This window comes from Sphaeramia orbicularis, chromosome 1 (assembly GCF_902148855.1).
Source record: "Sphaeramia orbicularis chromosome 1, fSphaOr1.1, whole genome shotgun sequence".
Taxonomy (NCBI): domain Eukaryota; kingdom Metazoa; phylum Chordata; class Actinopteri; order Kurtiformes; family Apogonidae; genus Sphaeramia; species Sphaeramia orbicularis.
The window spans coordinates 59,040,025-59,054,086 of NC_043957.1; the positions used below are offsets into that span (position 1 = coordinate 59,040,025).

Below are 14,062 nucleotides of genomic sequence, written 5' to 3' on the forward strand. Positions count from 1 at the left end.
AAACAAAAGGACAGTTGATGTGGGAGGGTCTGGGACCGTCCGTCAGTCTAGAGCAGTGGTTCCAACCTGTTCTGACTCGTGACCCCATTTTAACATCACAAATTTCTGGTGACCCCAGACATTCAAAACAGAGACTTTTTTTGTCAGAAATATTATTATTATTACTACTATTTTTTAAATATCTTTTTATTTCACAAAAGAAAATCATCCAGATACAGTGCAAACTTAGTGATACTGGGTCTTACATTTTGCACTTCTCCTTTGTGCACTCTTCCCACCCCCACCCCTAATTAATTAATTTGTTTTGATCATGTAATAGTTTGCTATACTATGTTGCAAATAAATGTTAATTTTAGAGGACATTTAGTCTATATAATGTATATTATTGTGGACAGAGGCAGTAAATCCAGGTGTAGATTACTGCACAAAGGGAGGATTATATTTTCCTTGGTCAGGATCTGTCCAGTCAGTCCAGCTGTGATTTACAAGGAGGACAATTAATACTGAACAAACAAGAACTGAAACTATGAATTATGAAAGAGCTGCAGCATCTGAAACTGACCACAGTGAACATTTGACACAGAAACAGAACCAGAGTGCTGCAGTTTCACAACCACAGTTTGGGATTGGCTCTGTCAACTCAACACAGATTTTTTATTAATAAGTTTTTCTTAATTTTTTATCACTTACTAGAAATTCCAGGTGACCCCACGTGGGTCCCGAACCCAAGGTTGAAAAACACTGTGGTAGAGGTTTCTGTTTTCGGTACTAACAGCTGTCACTTTTATTATTTTTTATGAGGTTTTTTAATGTTCGCAGAACCAACAGGGTCTTCCAGTCTTTTAGCCTGTATTGGTATTTATTGATTATTTATTGTTGATTATTTAATTCATGTATTTGTAGTTGCCTTCCAGTGATCTTGTATTTGTTTACGGATTCATGTTTGTCACATTGCACTTGTTGAATGACGTCTGCGGTGTCTAAGCTGCAAATGAATGGTCCGTATGGGATAAATAAAGTTTTCTGAATCTTTTATGGACTGTGATCATCTCTCTCAACTCACCATATACTTTTTTATTATTAAGTTTTTTTTTTATTATTTTTTTTTTTTTATCAATTGCTAGAAATTTCAGGTGACCCCATTTGAATTCCAGGCGACCCCATGTGGGGTCCCGACTCCAAGGTTGAAAAACCCTGGTCTAGAGTTAAAGGTTAAATAAGACATGGGTTCAGGTGGGTTCAACAGGATGTCAGATACTTTATTCAAGTTCAGGGTAAAAGTGGCTTCTGTCTGTCTCAAACACACACACACACACACACACATACACACACACACACATGCTCCTCCGTCAGTATCAGGTGGGCGGAGCCAGTGCTGACGTCAGTAGGATGTGGAGGAGAAGTGTGGGAGGGTTTTGGGGTGGGGGGTAGAGGAGGGGGTAGACAGGCAGAGACAGCGACAGAGGCAGAACAGAAGTGGTTCAGCCGTTCTCAGTCTGGGGGGAATCACCCCCCCCCACTAAACTGAAATGTTCCAGATCATCACATGTTCTTTTCATCCTGGGACCAAGGAGAACCCTCCCCAGCCTGGGTCCAGGTCCAGGTCAGGGTTAGGGGTCAGGGTGTGGGTTTCACTTGGAGGACATGGTGTAGCAGCCGTGGGGATGCCACTGCATGTCGCGGATGCGCCTGATGGACTGCATCTGAGGGTGGCGGGCGCCGAACTCATTGAAATGCCTGTAGTCGCCCTTCTCCAGCAGGTACTGGCTGCCACGGTAACCAGGGAACTGATACCCCACCCAACTGTGGACACAGAGGGAAAAACAACGTTTACATCCAAAATGATGGTTATGGCTGAGGAGTGAAGAAGAAAAGAAAAAAGAATCCATCACAACACAGACAAAAGACAAGATGAACAACAGGAAATATGAGACAGATGAGGAGGGGAAAAACAGGGTTAGGGTTAGGAGCAGGGTTAGGAACAGGGTTAGGGTTAGGAACAGGGTTAGGGTTAGGAGCAGGGTTAGGAGCAGGGTTAGGGTTAGGAACAGGGTTAGGGTTAGGAGCAGGGTTAGGAACAGGGTTAGGGTTAGGAACAGGGTTAGGGTTAGGAGCAGGGTTAGGAGCAGGGTTAGGAACAGGGTTAGGGTTAGGAGCAGGGTTAGGGTTAGGAACAGGGTTAGGAACAGGGTTAGGGTTAGGAACAGGGTTAGGGTTAGGAACAGGGTTAGGGTTAGGAACAGGGTTAGGGTTAGGAACAGGGTTAGGGTTAGGAACAGGGTTAGGGTTAGGAGCAGGGTTAGGAGCAGGGTTAGGGTTAGGAACAGGGTTAGGGTTAGGAACAGGGTTAGGAACAGGGTTAGGGTTAGGAGCAGGGTTAGGGTTAGGAACAGGGTTAGGAACAGGGTTAGGGTTAGGAGCAGGGTTAGGGTTAGGAACAGGGTTAGGGTTAGGAACAGGGTTAGGGTTAGGAACAGGGTTAGGATTAGGAACAGGGTTAGGAACAGGGTTAGGGTTAGGAACAGGGTTAGGGTTAGGAACAGGGTTAGGGTTAGGAACAGGGTTAGGGTTAGGAACAGGGTTAGGATTAGGAACAGGGTTAGGAACAGGGTTAGGGTTAGGAACAGGGTTAGGGTTAGGAACAGGGTTAGGGTTAGGAGCAGGGTTAGGAGCAGGGTTAGGGTTAGGAACAGGGTTAGGGTTAGGAACAGGGTTAGGAACAGGGTTAGGGTTAGGAGCAGGGTTAGGGTTAGGAACAGGGTTAGGAACAGGGTTAGGGTTAGGAGCAGGGTTAGGGTTAGGAACAGGGTTAGGGTTAGGAACAGGGTTAGGGTTAGGAACAGGGTTAGGGTTAGGAACAGGGTTAGGATTAGGAACAGGGTTAGGAACAGGGTTAGGGTTAGGAACAGGGTTAGGGTTAGGAACAGGGTTAGGAGCAGGGTTAGCTGTTAGTTTCAGATGACAGACACAGACATAGATGCTGCAGTAAAGTGTGTGGAACTGCTGCGCTGACACCAGACTGCTGACGTCCATGACACCTCCTGCAACTAGTGATGAAAAAGAAGCTATTCCTGAATCCCCCCCGCCCGCCCGCCAAAAAAAATAGAGAAGTGAGCGAGCTGCTGCTTCTGTTCCGTCTGTTCTCAGACTTCCAATGACGTGGTAAATATGGCCTGACATATTAAGGAGAAGATGGTGTGGGACCTTTGACGCAGATGTGGTGGAAGTGTGTTAGTGTTTGATGAAAAATGCATTAATGTACGATCTGGAACAGCTGATGTTTGGATGTCTGCACAGGCTGTTCAGCCTAAAGACACAGTCCTGCTGTTATAGACAGAACACTCATGTTCCACAGCTGTTTCCCATACACAACCCTCAGTCCTGCTGTTATAGACGTGTTTCCCATACACAACCTTCAGTCCTGCTGTTATAGACGTGTTTCCCATACACAACCCTCAGTCCTGCTGTTATAGACGTGTTTCCCATACACAACCTTTAGTCCTGCTGTTATAGACGTGTTTCCCATACACAACCTTCAGTCCTGCTGTTATAGACGTGTTTCCCATACACAACCTTCAGTCCTGCTGTTATAGACATGTTTCCCATACACAACCTTCAGTCCTGCTGTTATAGACATGTTTCCCATACACAACCCTCAGTCCTGCTGTTATAGACGTGTTTCCCATACACAACCTTTAGTCCTGCTGTTATAGACGTGTTTCCCATACACAACCTTCAGTCCTGCTGTTATAGACGTGTTTCCCATACACAACCCTCAGTCCTGCTGTTATAGACGTGTTTCCCATACACAACCCTCAGTCCTGCTGTTATAGACGTGTTTCCCATACACAACCTTTAGTCCTGCTGTTATAGACGTGTTTCCCATACACAACCCTCAGTCCTGCTGTTATAGACGTGTTTCCCATACACAACCCTCAGTCCTGCTGTTATAGACGTGTTTCCCATACACAACCCTCAGTCCTGCTGTTATAGACGTGTTTCCCATACACAACCTTTAGTCCTGCTGTTATAGACATGTTTCCCATACACAACCCTCAGTCCTGCTGTTATAGACGTGTTTCCCATACACAACCCTCAGTCCTGCTGTTATAGACGTGTTTCCCATACACAACCCTCAGTCCTGCTGTTATAGACGTGTTTCCCATACACAACCTTCAGTCCTGCTGTTATAGACGTGTTTCCCATACACAACCTTCAGTCCTGCTGTTATAGACGTGTTTCCCATACACAACCTTCAGTCCTGCTGTTATAGACGTGTTTCCCATACACAACCTTCAGTCCTGCTGTTATAGACGTGTTTCCCATACACAACCTTCAGTCCTGCTGTTATAGACGTGTTTCCCATACACAACCTTCAGTCCTGCTGTTATAGACGTGTTTCCCATACACAACCTTCAGTCCTGCTGTTATAGACGTGTTTCCCATACACAACCCTCAGTCCTGCTGTTATAGACATGTTTCCCATACACAACCCTCAGTCCTGCTGTTATAGACGTGTTTCCCATACACAACACTCACGTTCCACAGCTGACCATGATGCTGCCCACTCTGTCGGTGAAGCCGTAGGAGAACAGGCTGGGAACGTCATCGTCCATGATCTCCATCTTACGGCCCTTGAACTCTCCAACCTCATACAGACAGATCTTATGCTTCTCAGGGTCCTGTGGAGGGTCAAAGGTCAAAGGTTAAAGGTGAAGGGTTAAAGGGGAAAAGTTAAGGGTTAGGGTTAGGGTCAGGGTTAGGGTTAGGAACAAGGTTAGGAACAGGGTTAGGGTCAGGGTTAGGTTTAGGAACAAGGTTAGAGTTAGGGTTAGGAACAGGGTTAGGAACAGGGTAAGGGTTAGGGTTAGGAACAGGGTTAGGGTTAGGAACAAGGTTAGGGTTTCGGTTAGGAACAGGGTTTGGGTTAGGAACAGGGTTAGGGTTAGGAACAGGGTTAGGGTTAGGAACAGGGTTAAGAACAGGGTTAGGGTTAGGAACAGGGTTAGGAACAGGGTTAAGAACAGGGTTAGGGTTAGGGTTAGGGTTGGATGCTGACCATGCGGACAGGTCTGAAAGACAGCAGGTAGTCGTTCTTCTGACAGTTGCTCCAGGAGTCCCAGCGGGGGTACTCGCCCTTCTCCAGGATGAACATCTCACCACAGAAGTTCATCTGTTCAAATCCCACGAAGCTACAAAGGGAAGGGAGACCAAATATGGACAATGAATATTATGACACACAGTTCGACTCTATGTGATTGTTTTTACATAGAGGAGAACCTGGAACCCTAACCCTGTTCCTAACCTTAACCCTAAACTTTACCCTAACTCTTACCCTAACCCTTACCCTTACCCTAGCCCTGTTCCTAACCCTAACCCTTTTTGCTCTTCAGTCATTTATTCCATCAGATTTATGATGAGGATGTTTTTTCTAATTCTGTTTCTCTTTTAGATTCTATTGACATTTTTTTCAGATCTAGTCATGATCCTTTTATATCATGATTCAGATCTATCCTTCTAATTATTCTTTGTTAGTTCTGGTGATTTCTTCCATAAGTTGCAGTACATGTACATAAGATCCAGGCTATGACTGACAGGCGTGTTTCTGAAAAGGCTGAAAACAAACTACTTTTAAATATATTTGATCAACAGTCACATAGAAGCAGCCAGAGCTGGAATGAGCTGTGTACACTCTAAAAGGTTTGTTCAAATCACTGCAAAATGGAGTTGATTTCAGCTGACGGTAGTAAAAAAAAAAAAAAAAAGTATTAAAGGAAAATTGGCAACTGTGTGAAGTGAGTGTGACTGAAAGTAGAAAAGTACAATTTAGAGACATGAAAATCTGTAAATAAATAAATAAAAGCAGAGCAAATATAAAGACACTGAAATAAGGATTGTGAAGTTGATGAAACTGCAGAAAACGGTGTTATTATCGTCCTCTGTTCTGCAGATAAATGCCATATGCTCACACACCCACCATTGATCCAGACTGTATCTGGACTCAGATTATGCAGAGACATGAAGGTAGAGTCCAAGAGCTGGAACTGAACCCTAACCCCAACCCTAACCCTAACCCTGTTCCTAACCCTAACCCTGTTCCTAACCCTAACCCTGTTCCTAACCCTAACCCTAACAGAGCTCAAAGAATCCGACCACATGACCAAACATGGACTGGACTGACTCACAGCCTGGGGCTTAGGGTTAGGCTTAGGGTTAGGGTTAGGGTTAGGTTTAGGGTCAGGCTTAGGGTTAGGGTTAGGGTTAGGTTTAGGGTCAGGCTTAGGGTTAGGCTTAGGGTTAGGGTTAAGATTAGGATCAGGTTTAGGGTTAGGTTTAGGATTAGGGTCAGGTTTAGGTAGGGCTGTGCAATTAATCGAAATTCGATTACGATTTCGATTATTACACGCAACGATTACAAAAATTATGTAATCGAGAAAAAACGATTATTAATTTTGAGTTGTTTTAATTCACGCGCACGCAAGCTCCCATTAGCTGCTCTGCCCCGCTCCCCTCTAAGCTACTGCTGCCAGCTAGCCGGCAGGTCCACCCCAAGAGGACAGTTGTACCTAGCGACCTGGAAAAACGGCAAGAGAATCACAGCAGAAGTGCTTGGTAAACAAAAAAGGCAAGTCCAATTCAACTGTATGGAATCACTTTGGGTTTGATGAAGAAGACGAAGAGCAAAAACACAGCACGTGCACAAAGTGTTTCGTAGTTGTGTCCGCACCGACCGCTAACACAACAAACCTTTTTAACCATTTAAAGTTTAACCACCGCCACCTTTATCATAATCTTATGAAAAACTAAAACACATAAAAACAACTTCGTCCGCAATGCAATCTTCAGTCTCCGAATCTCTTTACGCTGCAACTCCCGTATTAACCTAACCCTAACCTGTTTAACCCTAGCGTGCGTATTCGAGATGGCTGATGTATACAGAAGGCCTGAACTGAAACCTCACGGCACGCCACTGAATTTACTGTTTCATACTACATTGAACATACTGGAATTTATAATTTGCACTTTACGTGAGTTTTTTTTTTATTTATTTTTTTTATTGCTCCAGTTCTATGGCAGGTCTATAGCAGTTTAATTCCAGTGCACTATTTATTTACAAAAGGAAACATACTTGAATTTACAGTACACTTATTGCATTCAAAGATTTTTTTGTTTCGTACAAAAGTGAACATACTTTGTTTTAGTGGTTAAAAGCTTTATTTATATTTAAAGAGTATATTTTACATTGTTTTGCAAGAAAAAAATAAACAACTTTAAGGTTAACAAATAATCGTTTTTAATAATCGTGATTTCAATTATTGCTAAAATAATCGTGATTATTTTTTTTTCCTATAATCGAGCAGCCCTAGGTTTAGGGTTAGGCTTAGGGTTAGGGTTAAGATTAGGATCAGGTTTAGGGTTAGGTTTAGGATTAGGGTTAGGTTTAGGGTTAAGCTTAGGGTCAGGTTTAGGCTTAGGGTTAGGGTTAGGGTTAGTTCCAGTGGTGTGTGTGTTGTTGTTGGTTGGACTCCCTCCCTCTGGGTAACAGCCTCAGCTCTAATGGTCTATAAAGGCTCCAGTGTGTTCCTGCAGCAGTGGGAGGACATTTCCAGACTTTAATCCAAACTCAGGTACTTACGGACCACAGTCGACGCGCAGTGAGCGGACCCTGTCCATGCCCATGTCGCACACGTTCATGCACTCGTTGTTGATCTCCATGCAGCGTCCCTGGAAGTTCTCCTGATCGTACACACACATCTGGAGTTTCACACGAAACAGGAGAGAATACACAACATGATCAAAGAGGAAACTGGAAGAACAATCCATCTACTGAATAGAAGGTTATTGGTGTGTACTGAGACAAAACCCTAAACCTAACCCTAACCCAGTGGGTTCCAGACCTAACCTTAACCCTAACCCTAACCCAGTGGGTTCCAGACCTAACCTTAACCCTAACCCAGTGGGTTCCAGACCTAACCCTAACCCTAACCCAGTGGGTTCCAGACCTAACCTTAACCCTAACCCTAACCCAGTGGGTTCCAGACCTAACCTTAACCCTAACCCTAACCCAGTGGGTTCCAGACCTAACCTTAACCCTAACCCTAACCCAGTGGGTTCCAGACCTAACCTTAACCCTAACCCAGTGGGTTCCAGACCTAACCCTAACCCAGTGGGTTCCAGACCTAACCCTAACCCTAACCCAGTGGGTTCCAGACCTAATCCTAACCCAGTGGGTTCCAGACCTAACCTTAACCCTAACCCAGTGGGTTCCAGACCTAACCTTAACCCCAACCCTAACCCAGTGGGTTCCAGACCTAACCTTAACCCCAACCCTAACCCAGTGGGTTCCAGACCTAACCTTAACCCTAACCCAGTGGGTTCCAGACCTAACCTTAACCCTAACCCAGTGGGTTCCAGACCTAACCTTAACCCTAACCCAGTGGGTTCCAGACCTAATCCTAACCCAGTGGGTTCCAGACCTAACCTTAACCCTAACCCTAACCCAGTGGGTTCCAGACCTAACCTTAACCCTAACCCAGTGGGTTCCAGACCTAACCCTAACCCTAACCCAGTGGGTTCCAGACCTAACCTTAACCCTAACCCAGTGGGTTCCAGACCTAATCCTAACCCAGTGGGTTCCAGACCTAACCTCAACCCTAACCCTAACCCAGTGGGTTCCAGACCTAACCTTAACCCCAACCCTAACCCAGTGGGTTCCAGACCTAACCTTAACCCTAACCCAGTGGGTTCCAGACCTAACCTTAACCCTAACCCAGTGGGTTCCAGACCTAACCTTAACCCTAACCCAGTGGGTTCCAGACCTAATCCTAACCCAGTGGGTTCCAGACCTAACCTTAACCCTAACCCTAACCCAGTGGGTTCCAGACCTAACCTTAACCCTAACCCAGTGGGTTCCAGACCTAACCTTAACCCTAACCCTAACCCAGTGGGTTCCAGACCTAACCTTAACCCTAACCCAGTGGGTTCCAGACCTAATCCTAACCCAGTGGGTTCCAGACCTAACCTTAACCCTAACCCAGTGGGTTCCAGACCTAACCTTAACCCTAACCCTAACCCAGTGGGTTCCAGACCTAACCTTAACCCTAACCCAGTGGGTTCCAGACCTAACCTTAACCCTAAACCTAACCCTAACCCAGTAGGTTCCAGACCTAACCTTAACCCTAACCCTAACCCAGTGGGTTCCAGACCTAACCCTAACCCAGTGGGTTCAAGACCTAACCCAGTGGGTTCCAGACCTAACCTTAACCCTTACCCTAACCCAGTGGGTTCCAGACCTAACCCTAACCCAGTGGGTTCAAGACCTAACCCAGTGGGTTCCAGACCTAACCCTAACCCAGTGGATTCAAGACCTAACCTTAACCCAGTGGGTTCCAGACCTAACATTAACCCTAACCCAGTGGGTTCCAGACCTAATCCTAACCCTAACCCAGTAGGTTCCAGACCTGACCTTAACCCTAACCCTAACCCAGTGGGTTCCAGACCTAACCTTAACCCTAAACCTAACCCTAACCCAGTAGGTTCCAGACCTGACCTTAACCCTAACCCTAACCCAGTGGGTTCCAGACCTAACCCTAACCCAGTGGGTTCCAGACCTAACCTTAACCCTAACCCAGTGGGTTCCAGACCTAACCCTAACCCAGTGGATTCAAGGCCTAACCCTAACCCAGTGGGTTCCAGAACTAATCCTAACCCTAAACCCAGTGGCTTCCAGACCTAACCCTAACCCAGTGGGTTCCAGACCTAATCCTAACCCTAACCCAGTGGGTTCCAGACCTAACCCTAACCCAATGGGTTCCAGACCTAACCCTAACCCTAACCCAGTGGGTTCCAGACCTAACCCTAACCCTAACCCAGTGGGTTCCAGACCTAACCTTAACCCAGTGGGTTCCAGACCTAACCCTAACCCAGTGGGTTCCAGACCTAACCCTAACCCTAACCCTAACCCAGTGGGTTCCAGACCTAACCCTAACCCAGTGGGTTCCAGACCTAACCCTAACCCTAACCCAGTGGGTTCCAGACCCAACCCTAACCCAGTGGGTTCCAGACCTAACCCTAACCCAGTGGGTTCCAGACCTAACCCTAACCCTAACCCAGTGGGTTCCAGACCTAACCCTAACCCAGTGGGTTCCAGACCTAACCCTAACCCAGTGGGTTCCAGACCTAACCCTAACCCTAACCCAGTGGGTTCCAGACCTAACCCTAACCCAGTGGGTTCCAGACCTAACCCTAACCCAGTGGGTTCCAGACCTGACCCTAACCCTAACCCAGTGGGTTCCAGAACTAATCCTAACCCTAAACCCAGTGGCTTCCAGACCTAACCCTAACCCAGTGGGTTCCAGACCTAATCCTAACCCTAACCCAGTGGGTTCCAGACCTAACCCTAACCCAATGGGTTCCAGACCTAACCCTAACCCTAACCCAGTGGGTTCCAGACCTAACCCTAACCCTAACCCAGTGGGTTCCAGACCTAACCTTAACCCAGTGGGTTCCAGACCTAACCCTAACCCAGTGGGTTCCAGACCTAACCCTAACCCTAACCCAGTGGGTTCCAGACCTAACCCTAACCCAGTGGGTTCCAGACCTAACCCTAACCCTAACCCAGTGGGTTCCAGACCCAACCCTGACCCAGTGGGTTCCAGACCTAACCCTAACCCAGTGGGTTCCAGACCTAACCCTAACCCTAACCCAGTGGGTTCCAGACCTAACCCTAACCCAGTGGGTTCCAGACCTAACCCTAACCCTAACCCAGTGGGTTCCAGACCTAACCCTAACCCTAACCCTAACCCTAACCCTAACCCAGTGGGTTCCAGACCTAACCCTAACCCAGTGGGTTCCAGACCTAACCCTAACCCTAACCCAGTGGGTTCCAGACCTAACCCTAACCCTACCCCTTTATAAAGGCTGAGTCACAGTCAGGTTCAGAGGTCTACCAGTTTGTAACAGCATCAACAACTGATGCTTTTATTGGAGCTGGACTTTCACCGTTAAATCATCCATTTTTTCAACAGGAATCAAAGAAAAAACATAAACTTGTAAATGTATTTGTTTTTCAACTTCCTTCTTTTGTCTCTGAGCCCTTATAGTTATGTGGTTCCATAGGGTTAGGGTTAGGGTCTGTTCATAATGGACATATTTGACGTTGCACTTGTCGTCACATTTGTCTAAACAAACATTAAACCAGAGAAAATGAGGTGATTGTGCTGGTGTGACAGTTGAGGTGTAGCTGTCCACCCTAACCCTAACCCCTTAAACCCTAACCCCTTAAACCCTAACCCCTTAAACCCTAACCCCTTAAACCCTAACCCCTTAAACCCTAACACCTTAAACCCTAACCCCTTAAACCCTAACACCTTAAACCCTAACCCCTTAAACCCTAACCCCTTAAACCCTAAGCACTTAACTGTACTCATCTGAAGGTAAAGACGGTTTGTGTGTGTGTGTGTGTGTGTGTTTGTGTGTGTGTGTGTGTGTGTGTGTGTGTGTTTGTGTGTGTGTGTGTGTGTGTGTGTGTGTGTGTGTGTGTGTGTGTGTGTGTGTGTGTGTGTGTACCTTATAGGACATCATGCCCATCTCAGACATCTTATTCTGAGACGCCTTCCCATCGGTCTGAGAAGCAGATTTAGACTTAGACTCTCCTCCAGCAGACATGATGAGACTGAGGAGAGGAGGAGAAGAGGAGGAGGAGAGAAGGAGGAGGAGAGGAGGAGGAGAGAAGGAGGAGAGGAGGAGGAGGAGGAGAAGAGGAGGAGGAGAGAAGGAAGAGAAGGAGAGAAGGAGGAGAGGAGGAGGAGGAAAGAAGGAGGAGGAGAGAAGGAGGAGGAGGAGAGGAGGAAGAGGAGGAGAGAAGGAGGAGAGGAGGAGGAGGAGGAGGAGAAGAGGAGGAGGAGAGAAGGAGGAGAAGGAGGAGAGGAGGAGGAGGAGAGAAGGAGGAGGAGGAGGAGAAGAGGAGGAGGAGGAGAAGGAGAGAAGGAGGAGAGGAGGAGGAGGAGAGAAGGAGGAGGAGAGAAGGAGGAGGAAGAGAGGAGGAGGAGAGGAGAGGAGAGGAGGAGGAGGAGAGGAGAGGAGAGGAGAGGAGGAGGAGGAGAGGAGAGGAGAGGAGGAGGAGGAGGAGGAGGAGGAGGAGGAGAATTTAGAATAATATTCAACAAAGTCTAAGTAGTCACTGGAACCCTAACCCTTCTAACTGTAGTTAACTGTAGTTAACTGTAGTTAACTGTAGTTAGAAGGATTATGTGTGGACAAAATAAAAATCACCCTCTGACTGACTGACTCCCTGACTCACTGAGTATTCATAATATGTGCATATGACATTTATATAGACATCTAAATATTTAGCAGAAAACCTCCAGTTTTTGCCTATTATTACAAAAACTGCCTTTGAATGAAAAATGTAATAAACTCTATTTATATGAATTCACGTATATGTGGTTAAATAAAACTCCATTTATAATACGTACACATCACAGACATCAAAACCTCCTTCGACAAATGAAACTAAAATAACACAAACTTTAAATCTGTACATATCTCAAAATCCACTCTATATATAGAATATACACATACACAGGGGGTTTTATGTCCTTAAAAAATGTAAAGGTTTTCTCAGTTTCCAATCCTATTTTATAAAAGAGAAGTGATCGGACCAATATTTGGGGACATATTAGTAATTTTGGAAAACAATGACCTGCTAATGGCCAATCACGTTGCTATGCCCAGAATCATAGAATCATCACTGAAATGGGTTACCTAGCAACAGATAAACAATAGGGCCATGATGTCACATTTCCTGTGCAGAAACAGACAAGTCAGCTGAGAGGTTATTCAACTAAAATACCAGAGGAATTTACCAAGAAAGGAAAGAAAGAATGAAGGATCAAAGGAAAAAAAGGATGAAGTGGATCAGAGGATCTGGAACCTGGGGTTCCCCAAGGGTCAAAGCACTAGTTTAAAATTTAAACCCCATGGAAACACAGGTTTGTTTGTTTGTTTGTTTGTTTGTTTGTTTGTTTTTACCATCAAACAAGATCTAAGTGTTAGTTTTAGCATCATTAAATTAGATTAGATTAGATTAGATTAGATTAGATTAGATTAGATTAGATTATTTTAGGTTATATTAGATTGTTTCAGATTAGATTAGATTACATTAGATTACATTAGATTACATTACATTACATTACATTGCACTGGACTGGACTGGACTGGATTAGATTATTTTAGATTAGATTATGTTAGATTAGATTAGATTACATTAGATTAGATAATTTAAGATTAGATTAGATTAGATTATTTTATATTAGATTAGATAAAATTAGATTAGATTATTTTAGATCATTTTAGATTAGATTCGTTTTGATCAGAAAGTCTTTCCCTTTTTTTATTTTCAGACAATACTGTTACTGCAGAACTTCTCCACCTCTGTATCATTTTTTAATCTCCATCTGTCTGAGCTCTGATGTTCTGATCATCCCCTGACCCCCCCCTGACCCCCCCACTATCCCCCCAGACCTCCTGACCCCTACCCCACCCCCCCACCCTGTATGTTGTGTGTCCACTGTCTTACCTGTGGCGTGTGTGCGTGGGTGAGGGGCTGGACTCAGGCCTGTCTGTGTGACTGGACTGGTGGGTGGGTGGTCTGTGTGAGTGAGCGCACAGACCCTGGCCCACTTTTATACGCTGGCGCCCAGCGACGGGGGATTAGAGCCACAGAAACAAACCCGCTGAGCCCACAGCCCCCACAGAATAGAAATACCCCCATCATCAAAGAGAGAGAGAGAGAGAGAGAGAGAGAGAGAGAGAGAGAGAGAGAGAGACGGTGGGATGGAAAAGCAGGCGTAGAGTTAGATGAATAAAGAGAAGAAGAGAAGAAGATGACAAGAGGACAGACAGACGGACTCATGTATTAAAACCTCCAGTCGAATAATTAAAGGGTTTTTATTGTCTTTAAATGGTGTCAGAGTCACAGATGAGAACAAGAGGAGCTGATGGACATTAGTTCTGCTCTTTTCAAAGCCTTGACCCCAGAAGGAAGTTCAGACTAAAGACC

At 45.5% G+C, this 14,062-nt stretch overlaps 1 protein-coding gene across 1 annotated transcript; it reads right to left on the bottom strand.

Annotated features, from left to right (window-relative positions):
• Positions 1 to 1,620: 1,620 nt before the first annotated feature.
• Positions 1,621 to 13,610, bottom strand: crybb1l2 (crystallin, beta B1, like 2). The gene is made up of 6 exons (XM_030143484.1): positions 13,580 to 13,610; positions 11,569 to 11,674; positions 7,637 to 7,755; positions 5,060 to 5,192; positions 4,540 to 4,682; positions 1,621 to 1,803 (listed from the first exon to the last, which is right to left on the bottom strand). The coding sequence occupies exons 2-6, from the start codon at positions 11,665 to 11,667 to the stop codon at positions 1,632 to 1,634; spliced, it is 666 nt and encodes a 221-aa protein (XP_029999344.1). The 5' UTR covers positions 11,668 to 11,674; positions 13,580 to 13,610; the 3' UTR covers positions 1,621 to 1,631.
• Between the last annotated feature and the right edge of the window lie 452 nt (positions 13,611 to 14,062).

What these genes read in the sequence shown, in the direction of transcription:
- crybb1l2 (XM_030143484.1), bottom strand. Translation starts at nt 11,667, where the DNA reads ATGTCTGCTGGAGGAGAGTCTAAGTCTAAATCTGCTTCTCAGACCGAT. An exon ending in CTTTCAGACCTGTCCGCATG is followed by an intron (nt 4,683 to 5,059) that starts GTCAGCATCCAA and finishes GACCCTCCACAG; the next exon opens with GACCCTGAGAAGCATAAGAT. An exon ending in ATCATGGTCAGCTGTGGAAC is followed by an intron (nt 1,804 to 4,539) that starts GTGAGTGTTGTG and finishes CTGTGTCCACAG; the next exon opens with TTGGGTGGGGTATCAGTTCC.